The sequence below is a fragment of the Podarcis bocagei genome (genome assembly GCF_964188305.1).
Source record: "Podarcis bocagei genome assembly, chromosome: 15".
Lineage (NCBI taxonomy): Eukaryota > Metazoa > Chordata > Lepidosauria > Squamata > Lacertidae > Podarcis > Podarcis bocagei.
The window spans coordinates 25,754,990-25,773,925 of record NC_138141.1 but is presented as its reverse complement, the minus strand read 5'-3'; the positions used below and the strand labels follow the sequence as shown (position 1 = coordinate 25,773,925).

Sequence of the window (18,936 nt, the reverse complement as noted above, 5' to 3'; positions counted from 1 at the left end):
CCTGGGGAGAGAAAGACAACACAACCCCAGAAGGGCAAGCCCTTTGCAATGGCTTCTGGGGATGGTAGTCTTCTCTGGTAGGAGCCAGAAAGAAAAGTAACCATCGCCTGTGGAGCTGAGAACAACAATTCCCACAATGCAGAGCGGCCACCCGGACCTCGTTCACCTGCCCGGGCGACTTAGGTGGTGCTGGCCATGGCTTGGAGAGTGTGCTGCAGGCTGGGGGCCCAACTGAGGAGGCTTCCTGGACGGAGGCACGCATGGGGGCGCCGAGACATCGCCTCCTGCATAGACCGTAAGATTAAGGGGAGATAACCTAACAGTCTGCTGTTTCGGGTTAGGGACAGTCCTCTGGGGAAGAGCGGAGTTCGTCTGTTAGCAAACAGCCGGACTCCCTTGCCTTTAGCGGAGGTGCGGCAGGCAGAGATCCAACAGGTTGTGTTGGCCACCGCGTGGTAATGTACGGGGAGGAAACCACCACCGGTTGAACTCCTGCCAACTATTCTGCTACAGCAGTGGATTCTTCCATTTTTTTGCACGGAGATGATCGCAGGGGAGGTTGCTTGCAGTTCGCAGCACGGGGATGTGCTGTTTGGGCTTCTGTTGGACTTCTGTCTGCAATGACGCTATTAAGGAGGATTCTTGCTGGAGAGGCAGGTTGGTTCTGGCTTTCCAAATACTGTTGGCCACAACTCCCAATTGATCCCAGTCAGCATGGCACCTGGAGATGCCACTGGGGACTGAATCTGGGACTTTCTGCATGCAAAGCATATGCTCTGGCAATGAGCTGAGGCTTTCCCCTTTGTTCCTCATGTGCTGAGCACCATCAGAGCAACCAGATGCATGCCCCAGATGGGGGAAAGGGTGGAGCTGAACTTGGCCTGATTTTGCAACGTCTTAAACATTCCTAAAATCTCAGGTAACTTTGAGCGTGCTTCCTAGGTATATTATTATTAGTTCTCCTTTCCCTCAACGGTTGCCTGTTTGCCTCTCTCTCAGCAGGGTGCCTCAGTGGGAGAGATGAGAAGCAGAATTCATTCCATCAGCTCTATGAGGCCATTCCAGTTATTCATTGCAAGAACCATTACTTAATTTTTAACAATTGGCATATCCAACCCCCCTCTCCCTGCCCCTTTTTCCTTCTGTGCCGTGGCTTTTGAATTGCAAGCCTGCATGCAGAAAATTTGTCTTGTTTTAGCTGATTATGTGCAAGCTGTTTCAGAAGCAAAGCAGGAATGCTCCAGATAAATAATGTTGTGAGTTGGGCCGTATGCCCAAGTCCCCTTCTAATTCCTGGACCTGGCAAGGATTCAGTTGCTGGGGAGTCAGGCCAGTTTCTTGGCGAGATAGTGGCTGAAGTATGTCATTAAAGTAACCACGGAAGCAGCTCTGGGCCAGAGCCATGCCTGATTTCTGTTTAAATCCAAACTATGATCAAGGAAAGAGCAAGACCTCCTTGGGGTGTTAGTGGTGTGATTCCCTCCATCATAGGCTCAGCTTGTGTATATGTGTAAATAAACCATATATCATAAAGACACCACAGTCTCTTCTGTCTCCAAACCCTGGGTCGGCGCCTGGAACCTCGCACTACTTGGAGATTGGGTGGCATGCAGCAAATAAATATTACTTTCATTAACCTAAAGTGACCTGTTTATTAGAGGATCTCTTCCTCCTTTTTTCCTTGTCTCTGCTTTGAAAGCTTCTCCCCTTTCTTCTGCCTCCCAGCCACAGTGGGTTTGACCGAGGAGCAGAAGGAGTTCCAAAAAGTGGCCTTTGACTTTGCTGCCAAAGAGATGGCCCCCCACATGGCTGAGTGGGATGAAAAGGTGAGGAATCCACTAGGTGTGTAGATACCAGATCTGACGACAATGCTTAAGTGCCCTACCAAGAGAGCAGGTGGGGAAAGCCTGCCGCTGTTTGCTACTGCTAATTGGTTCGTTTGCTTGGGGCTGCTCGCTTCTGCTACTCACTAGCAAACATAAAATGTTAAAGGTGACCTTTCCTGGCTTCTGAGTGGTAGCGCTTGTTTATTCACCGGTAAGTTACCCTATGCCGTGGGTGGTGCTGTGGGTTAAACCACAGAGCCAAGGACTTGCCGATCAGAAGGTCAGCGGTTCGAATCCCCGTGACGGGGTGAGTTCTCGTTGCTCGGTCCCTGCTCCTGCCCACCTAGCAGTTCAAAAGCACCTCAAAGTGCAAGTAGATAAATAGGTACCACTCTGGCGGGAAGGTAAACGGTGTTTCTGTGCGCTGCTCTGGTTTGCCAGAAGCGGCTTAGTCATGCTGGCCACATGACCCGGAAGCTGTGTGCCGGCTCCCTCGGTCAATAAAGCGAGATGAGCGCCGCAACCCCAGAGTCGGCCACGACTGGACCTAATGGCCAGGGATCCCCTTTACCCTTTACCTAAGTTACCCTATGCTTCGAAAGGCACCTCAGTGGCAGTTTTAGTATGTATGCATCAGGTTTTATCATTTCAAAGCCACACAGTGTTCCCTCCACATTTGTAAGGAGTAATTCCTTTTGTGTGGCAGCACCTGGAACTTTGGAACTCTCTGCCAATTGACATTCGGTAAGCACCATCATTATATTCTTTTAGAAACCTGCTGAAAAACATCTGTTTTGGTGGGTCTGTCTGGACACATGGTCTGTTCTTCAATTTATTTTGGATGCGTGTGATTTTTAAGAAGCTTATAACAGTTTTAAAATGTTATCATAGAGTTGGAAAGGACCCCAAGGGCCATCTAGTCCAACCCCCTGTAATGCAGGAATCCCAACTAAAGCACCCAGGACAGATGGCCATCCAACCTTAGTTCAACAACCTCCAAAGAAAGAGAGTCCACTACCTTCCGAAGGGAGTCCAGTCCACTGTCGAGCAGCTCTTAGCCTCAGAAAGTTCTTCATAATGTTTAGCTGGACTCTTTCCTTTCCTGTAACTCGAAACCATTGGTTTCAGTCATCCTGTTCAGAGTTCCATCCTCCATGTGGCAGCCCTTTAGATATTTGAAGATGGCTCTCATAGCTCCTCTCAAGCAGCTAGTAAGCCAATATTGTGGTCGGTGGGTGAGGGGTGTTCACCTGCTGCTTCAAAGAAATAGTTGTCCTTGAGAAAAGGAAGAGAAGGGGGGGGGGACAAAACCTCAAGATTTGTCGAAAACCCAAATGAAGAACTGTTTCCCCTCTCTCTCTTCGCAGGAAATATTCCCTGTGGAGACAGTGCGGAAAGCAGCTCAGCTGGGGTTTGGTGGGATCTATGTGCAGCCGGACGTGGGGGGCTCTGGGTTGTCCCGGCTCGACACCTCCATCATCTTTGAGGCTCTGTCGACGGGCTGTGTCAGTACGACAGCTTATATCAGCATCCACAAGTGAGTAATGGGAGGCAGAAGGGCTTGGCCAGGAAGGCCGCCTTCAGGCAGAGGGTCTGCATTGTGACGCCTTTTCTTGTGGTTGTCGCTGCTGCAGCATGTGCAATTGGATGATCGACACCTTTGGGACAGAGGAACAGAGGCACAAGTTCTGCCCGTCGCTTTGCAGCATGGAAAAGCTTTCCTCCTACTGTCTGACTGAGCCAGGTGAGGGAGATTTGTTCATTTAGTTAAAAGTTTTTCATCAAATTATACTGTATTGCTTTTCGTGGGAAAGCAACAGAAGCAATGGAGAAACAGGTAAGTGTCCCCGCTCCCTCATATAGAAGAAGAAGAAGAAAGCAGTTGAAAAACTTTTGAGGATATCCAGAGAAGATGAAATTAAGAGTCCAAATGGCAGAGGACAGAAGCCACTTCAGACAGTGTTCTACAGTCTCAGGATTGCAGATGGAAAACGAGGACCCCTCTATGAATGTATCCAAGTCTTTCAAAGCAAGCTACAGTGGTACCTTGGGTTACATACACTTCAGGTTACATACGCTTCAGGTTACAGATTCTGCTAACCCAGAAATAATACTGTCAGGGGTTCAGGAGCAGAGGCAAGGGCAAGGGAGGAAACAGAGAGCGAGGGGGAGGAGGCAGAAGAAAAGATGAGTGATGACGACGACCCGAGATCTCCGAGTCTTTCCAGTGAATCAGAAGATTCACAGAAAGGAGCACCAGTGGCCAGGGCAAGGGGGGAGCTTAGGGGGACACCCCAGGAAGAAGGGTCCGGAGGGGGCTCAGAGGGGAGCAGTTGGAAATCGGGACCAGCGTCACCAACAGAGAGCAGGGGAGAGGAAGGGCGCCAGGTATCAAGCGCTGGCAGCTCGCAACAGGAGGGAGGGCACGAGTCAGGAGTGGCCACACCTCCATCGGGGAGCGAAGAAACAGTCAGGCGGAAAGTGGAAGGTTGGGCGCGCGCGCCAAGTTCAAATGCACAGGAAGGTGGCGCAGTAAGCAGCCCGGAAAGGGAGCCAGGTCCTAAAGCCCGGCGCAAGGAGACAGGAGGGTCCGGGGGGTCAGCGTCAGAAGAATCCCGGAAGGAAGAGACCACAGGGGGCAGAGGGACCCAGAGAAGAACGGTCAGGCGGAAAAGGTGGAGTAAGGCTAGGTTAGTAAGCTGGTGCACAGGGGGCGGAGACTCAGACGGAGCTTCGCCGGTCTAACCCTTAAGACGTAGAGCTGCGCGCAGCAGCTTGAGAATGGAAACTGTTACTCAATAAAGACTTTTACAAGTGACCGCTGGCTAGCGTGATCCTCTGTGAGCTAGGATCTGGAAGCAGCTCTGACAAATACCTTGGGTTAAGAACTTTGCTTCAGGATGAGAACAGAAATCGTGCTCCGGCGACGCGGCAGCAGCGGGAGGCCCCATTAGCTAAAGTGGTGCTTCAGGTTAAGAACAGTTTCAGGTTAAGTACGGACCTCCGGAACGAATTAAGTACTTAACCTGAGGTACCACTGTAGTTACTGCCTCCTGCGGGAGTGAGTTCCATAGTTGAACTACGCATAGTACGAAAAAGTACTTTTTATTTTTTATTTTATCAATAAAAATCTTCCAGTATTCAACTTCCCTTTATGCCAACGAGTTCTAGTGTTATGAGAGATGGAGAAAAACTTTTCTCCATCAACTCTCTCCATGCCATGGTTAATTTTATAAACCTCCATCATGCCACCTCTTTCTTGCTTTTTCTCTAAAAGGTCCCAAACACTGCAGTGTTTCTTCACCTGGCGGAGGGGGGGGGGGTCACTCCATTCCCCTGCTCATTTTGGGTGTCCTTTTCTGAACCTTTTCCGGCTCTACAATATCCTTGTTGATCTGAGGTGACGAAGGCCACCCTGTGAGCACCCCAAAAATTGGAACCCGGGCCTCTCTTGTCTGAATCTTACTCTATATTGCTCTTTTAACGGTATCTCAGTTGCAATTGTCTGCCTCTTGTTTCCCAAACAGGAAGTGGAAGTGATGCGGCTTCCCTGCTAACTTCAGCCCGGAAGAAAGGGGACACTTACATTCTGAACGGCTCCAAGGTACCAGGCGTCCTCCTCTTTGACACCCACTCTTCATCTTCGCCTCAACGAACCCTCTAAAATATTCTCCTCCTCGTGCAGAACTAACTACCTCCCCTTCCTTAGGCTATTTCGGTGCTCCAAGCAGTCGTTGCTGCAGATGTCCAGAATGCAATATTTTCTCCCTTCCGCAGTCCCTGCCCCCCGCAATGCCTTCTGCACATAAATTATTTGGTTCTGAAGATTGCTTTGGGAATTCCACTTGAGTTTCTTACAGCTATCTGGCTTAAGGTAGCTTTGAAAAGGGAAGTGGATAAATTCGCAGTGTGTTAGGTCAGGTGATGGTTATCCCCACATTTCAGGGGCAGTCTTGTCACCAGATGTGTGCTGTGGGCTAGTGGTCAGATACCTGCCAGGGCCCACAAACAACAAAGCAGGGGACCCAATCCTTAGCCCCCCCCGGCTCCTGCTGCTTTGCAGCTGCCTCCCCCCCCCCGATTCCCTTCCCTTCTCCAGATGCGCAGGTATTGACCAGAGTCGGAGATGCTGCTGCTCTTGGTTTTCACTCTCCTTCAGGTTCGTTGTGTGGATTGGGCCTGGAGGAAAAGGCCAGGAGTGTCAGTGTCAAGGAAGAGAGAGGGGCCTGCTCCCTGGGAGCATCTCACCCCCATTCCATCCAACATTTCTCCAACGAAAATAGGGATGTCGTAGGGAAAAGCTGGACATTCTGGGATCAAAGCAGAAACCGGGACAGCTTCTGTAAATCCGGGACTGTCCCTGGAAAATAGGGACACTTGGAGATTGCATGTGGGATCGAACCAGGGACCTTCTGCATGCAAAATAGGTGGATACCATCCCACTACATCCTTTTCCAATCATCATCATCATCATCATCATCATCATCATTTATTTATACCCCGCCCATCTGGCTGGGCTTCCCCAGCCACTCTGGGCGGCTTCCAGCCAAATATTAAAATACAGTAATACATCAAACATTAAAAGCTTCCCTAAACAGTGCTGCCTTCAGATGTCTTCTAAATGTTTGGTAGTTGTCGTTCTCTTTGACATCTGGTGGGAAGGTGTTCCACAGGGCCGGTGCCACTACTGAGAAGGCCCTCTGCCTGGTTCTCTGTAATTTGGCTTTTCGCAGTGAGGAAACTGCCAGAAGGCCCTCGGCGCTGGACCTCAGTCTCTGGGTAGAATGATGGGGGTGGAGACGCTCCTTCAGATATAGTGGGAGAGGGCTGATGTCCGCACCCTTGTTTGTGGCCTTCCTCAAAGCGTCTCCCTGTGTGCTGCTGGAGGCAGGGTACTGGTGCCTGATCCAGCAGCGCCCTTCTTAGCTGCATGTTGCCACTCTGCCCTCCCTGTTTATCCTCCCTCGTTTCATCTTAATCTTCTCCCCTGTCCTTTGTTCTCACTCCAGCCCCTCTCTCCTTCCTGGACCTTGCATGGCCTTGGATGCATAGGCCCCCCAGGGGCAACTTCTCTGCTTCTTGAGGTCGCCTGGGCTGTAGTAGACTCTCCCTCCCTCCCTCCCTCCCTTCCCTCCCCTTTCTCTTGAGTCATCCTTTTTCTCGTCTCCCTAGGCCTTCATTAGCGGTGGCGGCGACACAGACCTGTATGTGGTGATGTGCCGGACGGGAGGGCCAGGTCCCAAAGGAATCTCATGTCTGGTTCTGGAGAAGGGGACTCCCGGCTTGAGTTTTGGCAAAAAGGAGAAAAAGGTAAGCAGGTTGGGGTGTGTGTGTGTGTGTGTGTGTGTGTGTGTGGAGACACTCTTGGCTTTTGGGGTGCATGCTGCATTCAGATTAAAAATATGCCACTTTTGCCACTGTGGGGACTTGCTTAAGTGGCCAGCCAGTATATTTTATTTAGCTATAAAAAAATTATATATCCTATTTATACATCATAAAAAAGAAAAAAATATCAAAACAGTTTTCAGCAATAAAAACAAAACCATAAAAAGTTAAAAACAAACACCAACAAACCACCAACAAAATTATTATTATTATTACTTATTAAAATGTGCAGTGCTTTTTTCTAAAAAAATGTTTAGGGGTGCTCTCATTTTGACTCAAGAAAATCACCATTTTATAGTTGCAATTGTGAAAAATAAATACAGTAAATGGACAAAAGTACAGAGCTTCACAAAATGTTTAGGGGTATGCATACCTCCCCATCCCCCCAGAAAAAAGCACTGAAAATGTGTATACTGCCCCATTCCCAGAGATCTCAGGGCAGTTCACAACATAAAAATACAGTATTAAGAAAACACAAAATACAAGATAAAAGTAAGAACGGAAAGAACACAATAATTCCCCCTCCCACATCACATTTAAAAGTGCATCGGATGACAGTCCTGGTTGAAGAGGAATGTTTTTGCCTGTTTCCTAAAGGTGTATAATGAAGGTGCCAGCTGAACCTCCCTGGGGAGAGCATTCCACAAACGGGGAGCCACTACAGAAAAGGCCCCTTCTTGTATTGCCAACCTCTGGACCTCTCGTGGAGGTGGCACACGAAAAAGGGCTTTAGAGGATGATTGCAGGGTTCAGGTTGGTTCCTGGGCCCAGCAGAACAGAAATGTTTTCAGCTGGTATCTAAAGGTTAGCAGTGAAGGCACCCCGCTGAATCTCTAGTGGTGGAGTGTTCCACAGGACTGGGCTTAAGACACAGCAGTGGCATCGGAGCGCATTAGCAAAAAAGGCTCTCCTGTTTTTCCCTCCCTTGCAGATGGGCTGGAACTCCCAGCCGACACGCGCTGTGATATTTGAGGACTGCGCCATTCCGGTTGCCAACCGGCTGGGAGAGGAAGGAACGGGCTTCAACATCGCCATGAAGGGCTTGAATGGAGGGAGGATTAACATTGGTAAGAGCGGAAGGGAAAGTGGGAGGTTTGGGCTGCCCAAGGGGGCGGGGGGACACGACACCAGGCCTCCCGTGCATAATGGAGTCTTCTTCCCCATTCCTTCTGCAGCCTCTTGCTCTCTAGGTGCCGCCCATGCCTCAGTCCTTTTGGCTCGGGATCACCTTAATGTCCGCAAGCAGTTCGGGGAGCTGTTGGCTAGCAATCAGGTGACTTCATCTCACAACAGCCTGTCACTCCTGAAACAAGAGCAGCATCTCAGTGGTTAGAGCCCCTGCCTTTCGCACAGAAGGTCCCGGGTTTGATCCCCAGCAGCTCCAAGTCGGGTTGGGAGTGATTCCACGCCTTCTGTGGCACTCAGGGCAGAAGCTAAGGCCACATTCACACCGTCCATTCAAAGCACAATGATATCCCTAGAATCATAGGTTCTCTAGTCCAATGCTCTAATACTGCCCACTGCTGTCCCTGCGTGGGCTCCAGCTGGCAATTTTCCAGTTAACAGCCAGGCACCCTGACCCATTGTGCTTCAGATCATGGCTTCCCCCAAAGAATTCTGGGAGCTGTAGTTTGTTAAGAGTGCCAAGAGCTGTTTTGAGGTCCTTTGAGGTCCTGTTTTGAGTCTGGACCAGTCTGAATACAGTGGTGCCCCGCAAGACGAATGCCTCGCAAGACGGAAAACCCGCTAGACGAAAGGGTTTTACGTTTTGGAGGTGCTTCGCAAAACAAATTTCCTATGGGCTTGCTTCGCAAGACAAAAATGTCTTGCGAGTTCCTGGGTTTTTTCCCCTCCTTTCCCCCCCTTTTTCCCAAGCCGCTAAGCCCTTACCAGCTGATCCTAAGCCGCTAAGCCACTTAACAGCTGATCCGCTAAGCCGCTTATCAGCTGATCCCCTAAGCCGCTTAACAGCTGATCCGCTAAGCTGCTAATAGCGCTAAGCCGCTAATGGGCTTGCTTCGCAAGACGAAAAAACCGCAAGACGAAGAGACTCGCGGAACGGATTTTTTTCGTCTTGCGAGGCACCACTGTAGTTAGCTTTGGTGAAGACTTGACGTTTTTATCCCCCAAAAAGTTTTTGATTGAGTTTCCACTGAAATGAGGTTGTGTTTTAATGTTTTAATGTTGTATTTTAAGCTGTATTTCAATTGTTTTTATATTTGGTGTTAGCCGCCCTGAGCCCAGTCTTGGCTGGGGAGGGCGGGGTATAAATAAAATTTATTATTATTATTATTATTATTATTATTATTATTATTATTATTATTATTATTATTCCCCTCGCAGAGCTACAGTGTCCAGAGTGGTTTAACAAATCGATCCCTCCTCCACGGGAACTCTGGAAATTGTAGGTCTGGAAGAGGAATAGGGGATCCCCTCCCAACTCTCATCACCTTTGACAAACTCCAGCTCCCATAATTCTTTGCAAGAAGCACCAATTATTTAAAGTGGTATCGCAGTGCTTTATGATGTGAATGTGGTCTACAAGTGATCCAGCGAGGAGGGACGTAACAAGGCGCTGCCAACCATTTGCACACTGACTGGCCACACGACACCATTTGCACACTGACTGGCAGCCCCTCTGCGGTGGCTTCCACACAAGCGTCTGTTCCCAGCCCTACCTGCACACATGGGGTACTGAACTTGGGTCCTTCTGTATGCAAGCATTTGGCCCCCACTTTGGGCAGGCCCCCTCGCTCCCTTGTTGGGGAGAAATGGGGGAATAGGGCAGCCTCACAGCAGCAGCAAAATTGGGGCCGCTTGCTGGCTTGGCCCTCTGGGTACGCCTTTACCCGTTTTGCTGCTTCTCTTTTGGCAGTACCTCCAGTTCCGGCTGGCAGAGATGGCAACCCGCTTGGTGGCTGCCCGGCTCATGGTGCGAAACGCGGCGCAGGCACTGCAGGAGGGGCGCGAGGATGCCGTGGCCCTCTGCTCCATGGCCAAGCTCTTTGCCACGGACGAATGCTTTGCGGTAGGCAAATCCCCCCTCCTCCAGCCCCCCCTTTTTTAAAAAAACAAAAACATGCATGTTTACTGCAGTTGCAAAGGTGGCGCTTTTTGCATCTTCAAACGTTTAAGGCTTCTTCCTTGGTATTTAAAAGACGCCATCTCGGGAAATGATCAAGAAGTGGTAAGTCAAAGGTAACGATCCAAAGGAATTGGGAAAAGACCTCTATAGTATAAGCTGCTGCGGCAGCTCACCCACTTTCTCTCGAGCAAGCCTGCCCAGAGAGCTCACTAGTGGTACTGCTGCTGCTGTTCACCGCAGCTACTGTTGCAAGGAAGCAGCAGCTGGGAAACAAGCACAAGGAATGGCAATTTGCAGACTGCTGCTCCTGTTATTCCAGAAAGCAGAGCAGGAGTAGAAACGGAAGCCAAATCTATAGGTCCGACTATTCAAGTCAAGGGAAGGTTCGTTGTTTAGTGGTTAACTCACTTAACCACTAGGTGGCAGTGTTGTATTTTAATCCAGGCTTCTGTGAGTCTTTAAAGGCTATTGCGTCTGCTTTCTCTCTGCTTTCGTTTTTTTAAAAGACTGGTGCTTAAACTCAATTATTTATTGTCCCTGTTCTACTTTGCTGCTGCTATTATTATTATTATTATTATTAATATTATTATTATAATATTTACATTTATATCCCAGCTTTTCCCCAAGGAGCTAAAGGTAGCGTACATAGTCCTCCCCGATTTATCCTCACAACAACCCTAGAAGGTGATTCGGCTGGATCCGGCCCCCGGGCCTTAGTTTGCCTACCCATGCACTAGATCTTCTCCCAACATTTAGGCTTGAAGAAAAGCATCCTATTGGTGCAATAAAAGGCCTTCTTCAAGTTCAGTTGTGGCACATGGGGGGGTGAGGTTTTTTGGGGGGTGGGAATGCAACAAATGGGTATTGGAGGGTTAATTTTCCTACCCCAGCTATAGCAAACACACCCCTTTAAAAAAATCCCAGGCCCCTGGACTTGGAGAAGAGCCTTCTGTCTGTTCAAATAGAAGCCAAAGTGGGACAGAGTCAGCAGAAGCACTGTAGACTGGATGGGGAGGTCCCAGGGGCCACATTTGGCTTGTGGACTGGCTCCTTTCCTCCCCAACCCTCCAGGCTCTCGGGCTCAACTCTTACTTGATTCTGTCTTGCGCAGATCTGCAACCAAGCCCTGCAGATGCACGGGGGCTACGGGTACCTGAAGGATTACGCAGTGCAGCAGTTTGTACGAGACATCCGTGTGCACCAGATTTTGGAAGGTGAGTTGTGTGGGGTGCTGCCCTGCAGCCTTGGCTGCTGCCTGCCTCATTCCAGTGACTGCATGCAGAAGGAACCTGCTTCAGTCCCTGGCATTTCCAGGTAGGCCCGAGATTGTTCCCCCTTGAAGCCCTGGAGAGCTGCTGCCAGCCAATGTAGTGTATGTCAGCCTTGGGTTACCCAGATGGGACTACAATTCCCATCATCCTTGACCAGTGGCGAGACTGGCTGGGGATGATGGGAGTTGTAGTCCAACAGCAGGGTGAAGAACACAGATGCAGACAACACGGATCAGTGGTCTGAACTCGGTGTAAGACACTTTCCTATGTCCCTAGATTCCTGTGTTGATGGTTCACTGCAGCCCCTGCTCTGTAGTTTTCTGTTTATGTTGAGACCCACATTAATGTTCATTAACTGCTAAGCTACAATGAGCTGATTGCATAATGGCTTCACCAATGTCTCCCACTTGCACGGGTCGGCCACATCTCATGCTGCGAGCTGTGGGAACTTGGTCCCAAGTTAACAAATAGCTAGGAAACCTGCTGCTTTTTAAAATCAACATAGGGAAGATAGGAAGCTGCCTTATGCGGAGTCAGGCCATTGGTCCATCTAGCTCAGTACTGTCTACACTGACCGGCAGCACCTTTGCAAGATTTCAGGCAGGGAGATCCCCAGGAAATGCCATTGGAGATTAAACCTGGTACCTTCCGCATGCAAAGGGCATGCTCTACTCCTGAGCTACATCCCTTTCCCTGGGTAGGATATTGCGGTCGTAAGCAGGTAGTGCCTGCATACTTTCAACCTTTGCATCCATGAGGACTATAAACTTGCTTGCTTTATCCATGGAAGGAAGAAAACTGGGGTTCTTAGAATTCCCTATCTGTGTCTAGATCCCCAGTACTTACAGTGCATGCACCAAATACACACAGTTCTGTGATTTGCTAACAAATACCTCTCTCTCCCTCTCTTTGTCCATCTGTCTGTCTGTCTGTCTCTCTTTCATCTGGCTTCACTGGCCATAAGGCACTAACGAAGTGATGAGGATGATCGTGGCCAGGAATTTGCTACAGGCATAGCGTCAGGAGCTGGTCTTCAGACCTTTGCTTTGCTGGATACGAATTTGAAACAAGGAGAGTTTGGAGGAGAGTTTTCTTTTTCACCACCAGCACTCCACCCACCTACCGATCTCTGCCCTGATGGGCACGGCTCAAAACCCACCAGGTGGCAGGTGGTGAATTCAGAGCCTTTGCCCTCGAAAGGCCAGCTGCAGTCCTGTTTCTCTACTCCTCCAAAAGAAACACAGCACTGGCCGAAACTGAAGGGCCTGCATCCTCTCCAGCATTTCAAGTTAGCTTCCAATTCCTGAAGGCGGGAGCTACAGTCTTTTGATGGGCTTTGATACCAGAGCCTTGCAATGCGGGTGGGCAAAAGGAAGAGAAAATCCGTTCTGGGTTTTGCACATGTTGGGGGAAAGGGATAATCTTGTTACATCCTTATTTCCTGGAGATTACACCTTTTTCCCCAGGGGAAAACCACAAAGGCCTTTTAAGCTTTGCCTTTTCTTTCAAGACACAGGTCCTCTTTTTTAGGTCAAGTTGGCAGGTGAGGAGGAGATCTCCCCTCCCTTGCTAAATCAGGGGTGGCTAAATTCAGATGTTGCTGATATCTCCCATCAGCACCGGAGTCAGTATAGCCATTGGTTAGGGATGATGGAAGTTGTAGTTCTGCAATATCTGTAGTAAACCCAAAGGAGAGGGAACCTGCAGCCTTCCATCAGCTCTGGCAAGCATGGCCAGGAATAATGAGAGCTATGGAAGTCGGAGTTAATAGTCCTGCAGGACTACAGGTTCCCCATGTCTATTAAACCTCATGGCAACCCCCTCGATTTCCACCAAAGCTCGCTCTGTCTCCCACCATCGTTCAGATCGTGCGAATCCTCTTCACCATCAGATCATTTTGGCTGCAGCAGGAAAGCCTTTTGACGCACAACAGGGTCTCAATCTGGCAATTTCCAGTTGGCCAATAGCACAAAGAGTGTCGAGAGTGCTGATCCGGGTCATTTTCTTTTACTACTCCATGCTGGAATCAATAAATTGCTGTTTCTAGCTTGGTTTGCATTGTCGTTTCTCCCCTTATTATTTTGGTTGAGAGCACAATCCTGCCGATGTGCCTTTTGCTGCTTTTTCCTGTGCCTCAGCCTTAAGAAAGAGTGTTGCAAGGCTGGCAGATTGAGGTGGTCTTCAGGTGGAGTGGTGTTGGGAAGGAAGCAGGGATGAGAGGCCACCTTGCATTAGGTTTCTCAATGCCATTGGAAGGACCTGTGCAGGCAAGTGCCCTCCACAAAGTGGCTGTTTATGCATCATCAAAAAAGAGGACAGATCCGCATTCGCTTATATATCGGTGACAATTTATAAACAACCACCATAATTTACTGTATTTTGCACCCCATAGGACGCTCCGGCCCATTGGACGCACCTAATTTTTTGGGGGGGAAATAAAGAAAAAAAAATTTATTCCCCCCCCCCCCAGGTGCGGGGCTGGAAGAACCAGGTCGGGGAACAGTGGGAAGGCACGCTCTGCCTCCCCGCTGTCCCCCGAGCTTGTGGGGCTGGCGATGGGGAGAAGTGCACTGATCCCGGGACTGCAGGCAGCTCTGCACCGCCATCCGGAGTGGGGCGGGACTTCGCGCCCCGCTCCCAATGGCCGTGCAGAGCTGCGCTGATCCCTGGACTGCAGGCAGCTCTGCGCGGCCATTGGGAACGGGGCGGGACTTCGCGCCCGGCTCCCGGTGGCTGCGCAGAGCTGTGCTGATCCCGGGACTGCAGGCAGCTCTGCGCAACCCTCGGAGCTGGTCTCCCGAGGGTTGCGCAGAGCTTCCTGAAGCCTGGAGAGCGAGAGGGGTCGGTGCGCACTGACCCCTCTCACTCTCCAGGCTTCAGCGAAAGCCTGCATTCGCCCCATAGGACACACACACATTTCCTCTTCATTTTTGGAGGGGAAAAAGTACGTCCTATAGGGCGAAAAATACGGTAAATATTTATTTATTTATGTTTTGCATTCATATCTCCCCTTTTTCTCCAAGGAGCTCAGGGTGGTATACATGGTTCTTCCCCCCTTCATTTAATCCCCACAACAATCCCCCCACAACAACCCTGCGAGGTAGGAGTGACTGGCCCAAAGTCACCCAGTGAGCTTCATGGCCCAGTGGGGGTTTGAGCCCTGATCTCCCAGGTCCTAGTCCGATATTCTGGTCACATTCTCACCATACATTTTAAAGAGCTATGATACCACTTTAAACAGCCATGGCTCCCCCCCCCCCCGAATTATGGGAAGTATAACCTGTGCTTTCTGAGTAAGAGTGTGCAGGGCCAGTGTGATTGTGAATGCCAGCAAAAATCTGAGCAAAAGAAAGGGGTGAGACCTGTTCCTCCTACCCCTCCCTCTCTATTTTTTCTTTAAAAGTTTTTAAAAATTGTGTATATATATTACTTTTTTTTTAGAAGATAATATACAAACAGATCAGCAAAAAGTAAGCAGCATGGCATATTGGCTTTCTCCTGGTTACGTCAAACTGCTGATATTCCTTTGCATCATTATATTTACAAAGGAACAAGGAATTACACTACTCTTTCATCTTCATAAGAGTTGGAAGGTACCAAGGCTCATCTACTCCAACCTCCTGCAATGCAAGAATGTGTTTGTTGCTGGGAAAGCGAGATACAAACATAGAACCAAACCAAAACCATTGTTTGCTGCTATTTATTGGCCGTGTGTCTCACGCAGGAGTGTCCCAAAGCGACCTAAGGATGGCGGCTGACGGTCATGCTCCTTATCAGCTATATGTGCAATAAAACGCTGCCAAATGGTATAAAATGTGACCTTTGCCTTTTGATTCTGTAGGATCTGCATCTGGTTAGTTAATCTCCCTGTTAAAGTGACCTTCTGTCCAAATCATTCCAGTGTCTTCCAACTGACAGTTGGGCCACTGCGAAAAATAAAAATAAAGAAATACCTCAACTTACTTATGGGCAACACCTTTCCCTGTAAGTGGGTCCATCAGTGGGTCTCTGGTTTGTGTCACAAGCCTATGCCTTGAATATTTTCAGGACCTAAAAATCTCCCTGCTCCAACTTCATTTCTGGAATGGCTGCCTTAGGACAGTGCCATTGAATTCCACAACAGTCCATTCCCAACTGTGGAGCTGGCTACACCAGTCTTCCTACCCTGTTGTGATTGCAGGGTACATCCCCAGACAGCTTTCCTAGACACTCAGAGAGTCTGGAGAAGAGCTCTGTACAAGAAGGAGAGCTTTACAACCTTAAGTAACTCCCTTAAGAGGCCAGGTTGCAGCGTCTGAGACTTTTTAGTATAGAGGAAGGTGACATAGAGGAAGTATAGGTATAGAGGAAGTTCATAAAATTATGCACGGCATGAAGGAAGCGGATAGTGAAAAGGTTTTTTTCTTCCTGGAACTCGGGAGACATCCCATGAAGCTGAATGTTGGAAGATTCAGGGCACATAAAATGAAGCGCTTCTTCACGCAACACATAGTTAAACTGTGGCATTCACTCCCACAGGAGGCAGGGATGGCCATGAAAGTGGATGGCTTTAAAAGACCGGGCAAATTGTGTACAAGACAAGAACTACCGTATTTTTCATTCCACAAGACACACTTTTTTCTTCCTAAAAAGTAAGGGGAAATGTCTGTGCATCTTATGGAGTGAATGCGTAATTCCTGGAGCTGAATTGCCCAGGGGCAAAAAGCAAACCGTGTTCTTATTTTTTGAAAGAGAGAAGTGGGTGTTGAAACAAACCCACTGATCGTTTGCCGGTCGGGGAGAGAGATAAGGGACACTGGAGATAAAGGAGGCTGCCTGGGAAGGGGGAGGTAAAGACAGCAAACTTGCAAAGGGGGGAAACAGGAAGACTAAAGCAATAAGGAGAGAAATTAGAAGAAAAGGAGGAGCAGAAAACTGCTCCAGCTAAGGAAAAGACACAAAGGCAAACAAGAGGGCAGGGAGTGTTGAAAGGAAACAGCTGATCGGTGGGGAGGCTGCCTGGGAGGGGGGAGGTAAGAGCCCATGGATCCTCAGGATTTGTGCATTGGGTCACCCCAAATTCACCATCAGATCTCATAGCATGTCTATGGCTTCAGCATGCACCAAAAAAATCATGCATCCACTGTTTCCTGGGGCCGCAATGGCGCAAAAACATGGTTACAAAGCATGGATCCACATGGATCCTCAGGATTTTTGCTTTGGGTCATCCTAACTTCACCATCAGATCACATAGTATGTCCATGGCATGGCTACAGCCTGCACCAAAAAAATCAAGCACCCACTGTTGCGTGGGGCCGCAATGGCACAAAAGCGTGGTTACAAAGCATGGATCCACATGGATCCTCAGGATTTTTGCTTTGGGTCACCCTAAATTCACCATCAGATCACATGTCTGTGGCCACAGCATGAACCACAAAAATCAGACATCCACTGTTTCGGTGAGAATTTTTTTTTCTTGTTTTCCTCCTCTAAAAACTAGGTGCGTCTTATGGAGTGAAAAATATAGTAATGAGTGCTGGAAATGCAAAGAAAAGGAAGGTATATTTTACCACATGTGGTGGACTTGCAAAGAGGTAAAGGCTTTCTGGGAAATGATATATGAGTTAAAGAAAATGTTTAAAAATACTTTTGTTAAAAAACCAGAAGCCTTTTTATTGGGTATAGTGGGTGAAGAGATACCAAGGGAAGATAAACAACTGTTTATGTATGCAACAACTGCGGCAATAATTCTCTTGGCCCAAAAATGGAAACCACAGGAGGTACCAGCGAAAGAAGAATGGCAGATGAAGATGATGGACTTTGCAAAACTGGCGAAGCTGACAGCAAAAATCTGGAACCAGCAAGATCAAGTATTCCAAAAGGACTGGAGTTAATTTATACGATATCTGAAAGATTATTGTAAGCAATTAACATCACTAGCAATGACTTGCAATGAGAAATTTTCTACCTTTCTATATTTATTTAAAGTTTGAGTTATTTTGTCATGAGTGTAATTAGAATTGGAAAATGCACAAAACGCAATGATATAAAGGTTAATTTTGAAAGCCATGAGGCGGGAGGGAAGGAAGTCGATGGGCTCTAAAGAGCCAGGGCGTGTGTGTGTGTGTGTCTGGGCAAATTGATGGAGGAGAGAGAAATTGATGGCTACTAGTCATGATGGCTAGGCTCTTTCTCCATAGTCAGAAGCAGGAATGTTTCTACATGGCAGTTGCTGGAAACCACAGGCAGGGAGAGTGCTATTGAGCTCTGGCCTTGCTTGCCGTTTTTCCACTGGCATCTGTTGGGCCACTGTGAGAAGAGGATGCTGGACTAGATGGGCCACTGGCCTGATCCAGCTAGGGCTCTCCTTATATTCTGACAAATGCCAGTTCCTTTGGCCTGAAACGCAAGATAAGCATCATGCCCCATAGTTGCCTCTGACTGGACTTAACCGTCCAGGGGTCCTTTACCTTTAATCTTAATTCTGGCAGGATAACCAAAGGGCCTGCCATCCTAAGTACTGTACACTTCCTATGTAGCAGGGATTACAGTGGTACCTCGGGTTACAGATGCTTCGGGTTACAGACTCTGCTAACTCAGAAATAGTACCTCCGGTTAAGAACTTTGCTTCAGGATGAGAACAGAAATCGTGCTCCGGTGGCACGGCGGCAGTAGGCCCCATTAGCTAAAGTGGTGCTTCAGGTTAAGAACATTTTCAGGTTAAGAACGGACCTCCGGAACGAATTAAGTTCTTAACCCGGGGTACCACTGTACTTTGTTTAAATAGAAGAAATCAACAGCATTGCCAACAAGGGAGGATTGGGGTCAAAAATTCAGGGCCCCAAATGCAGCAGAGTTGGTTTACTGTACTTTGAGGTGAACTAGGAAACATCTCAAAAAGGCAGGGATGGGATGTACTATTAAGTTCAGAGTCTAAGATTACTCAGTAGAAACACAGGAAATCAAGTAGCAGCAGCTTTTCTGATAAGATACGGTTTCAGGCTGGAGCTAAGGGTTTGCATATCTGAATGTTTTCCCTGTGCATATGCCCGAATCCACACACACTCGCATGAATGAATGAACTTTATTACAGTCACAGAACAGAATTAAAAAAGCATATAGATAAAATAGCAGTTAGGATTTTTTTTTTAAAATATTCGCATAAAATACTCTGTACATGGAGAAATCTAGCACATAACGGTGAGGGTTTCTATGCTAGCTTTCTGTGTGCATGAGGGCTGCATCCCAGCCCCTCGCTTGCAATTTCCTGACTTATCCAATAAAAGCTTATCAGTCAATTCTGTTGAGTCACCCAGGTGTGCATGTCCCTCAGAGCTCTGCCTTAGCAAACCTGTTTAGCAGGACTGTGTTGACGGTGTTGATAAAGAGG

The 18,936-nt window shown here is 48.5% G+C and overlaps 1 protein-coding gene across 1 annotated transcript; it reads left to right on the top strand.

The window, feature by feature from the left end:
* The first annotated feature begins 140 nt into the window (after positions 1-140).
* On the top strand, positions 141-13,618 carry ACAD8 (acyl-CoA dehydrogenase family member 8). Its single transcript, XM_081172668.1, has 11 exons — positions 141-295; positions 1,726-1,826; positions 3,194-3,363; positions 3,461-3,570; positions 5,354-5,430; positions 6,999-7,136; positions 8,143-8,278; positions 8,387-8,484; positions 10,087-10,239; positions 11,408-11,510; positions 12,532-13,618. The coding sequence occupies exons 1-11, from the start codon at positions 196-198 to the stop codon at positions 12,582-12,584; spliced, it is 1,239 nt and encodes a 412-aa protein (XP_081028794.1). The 5' UTR covers positions 141-195; the 3' UTR covers positions 12,585-13,618.
* Positions 13,619-18,936: the final 5,318 nt, after the last annotated feature.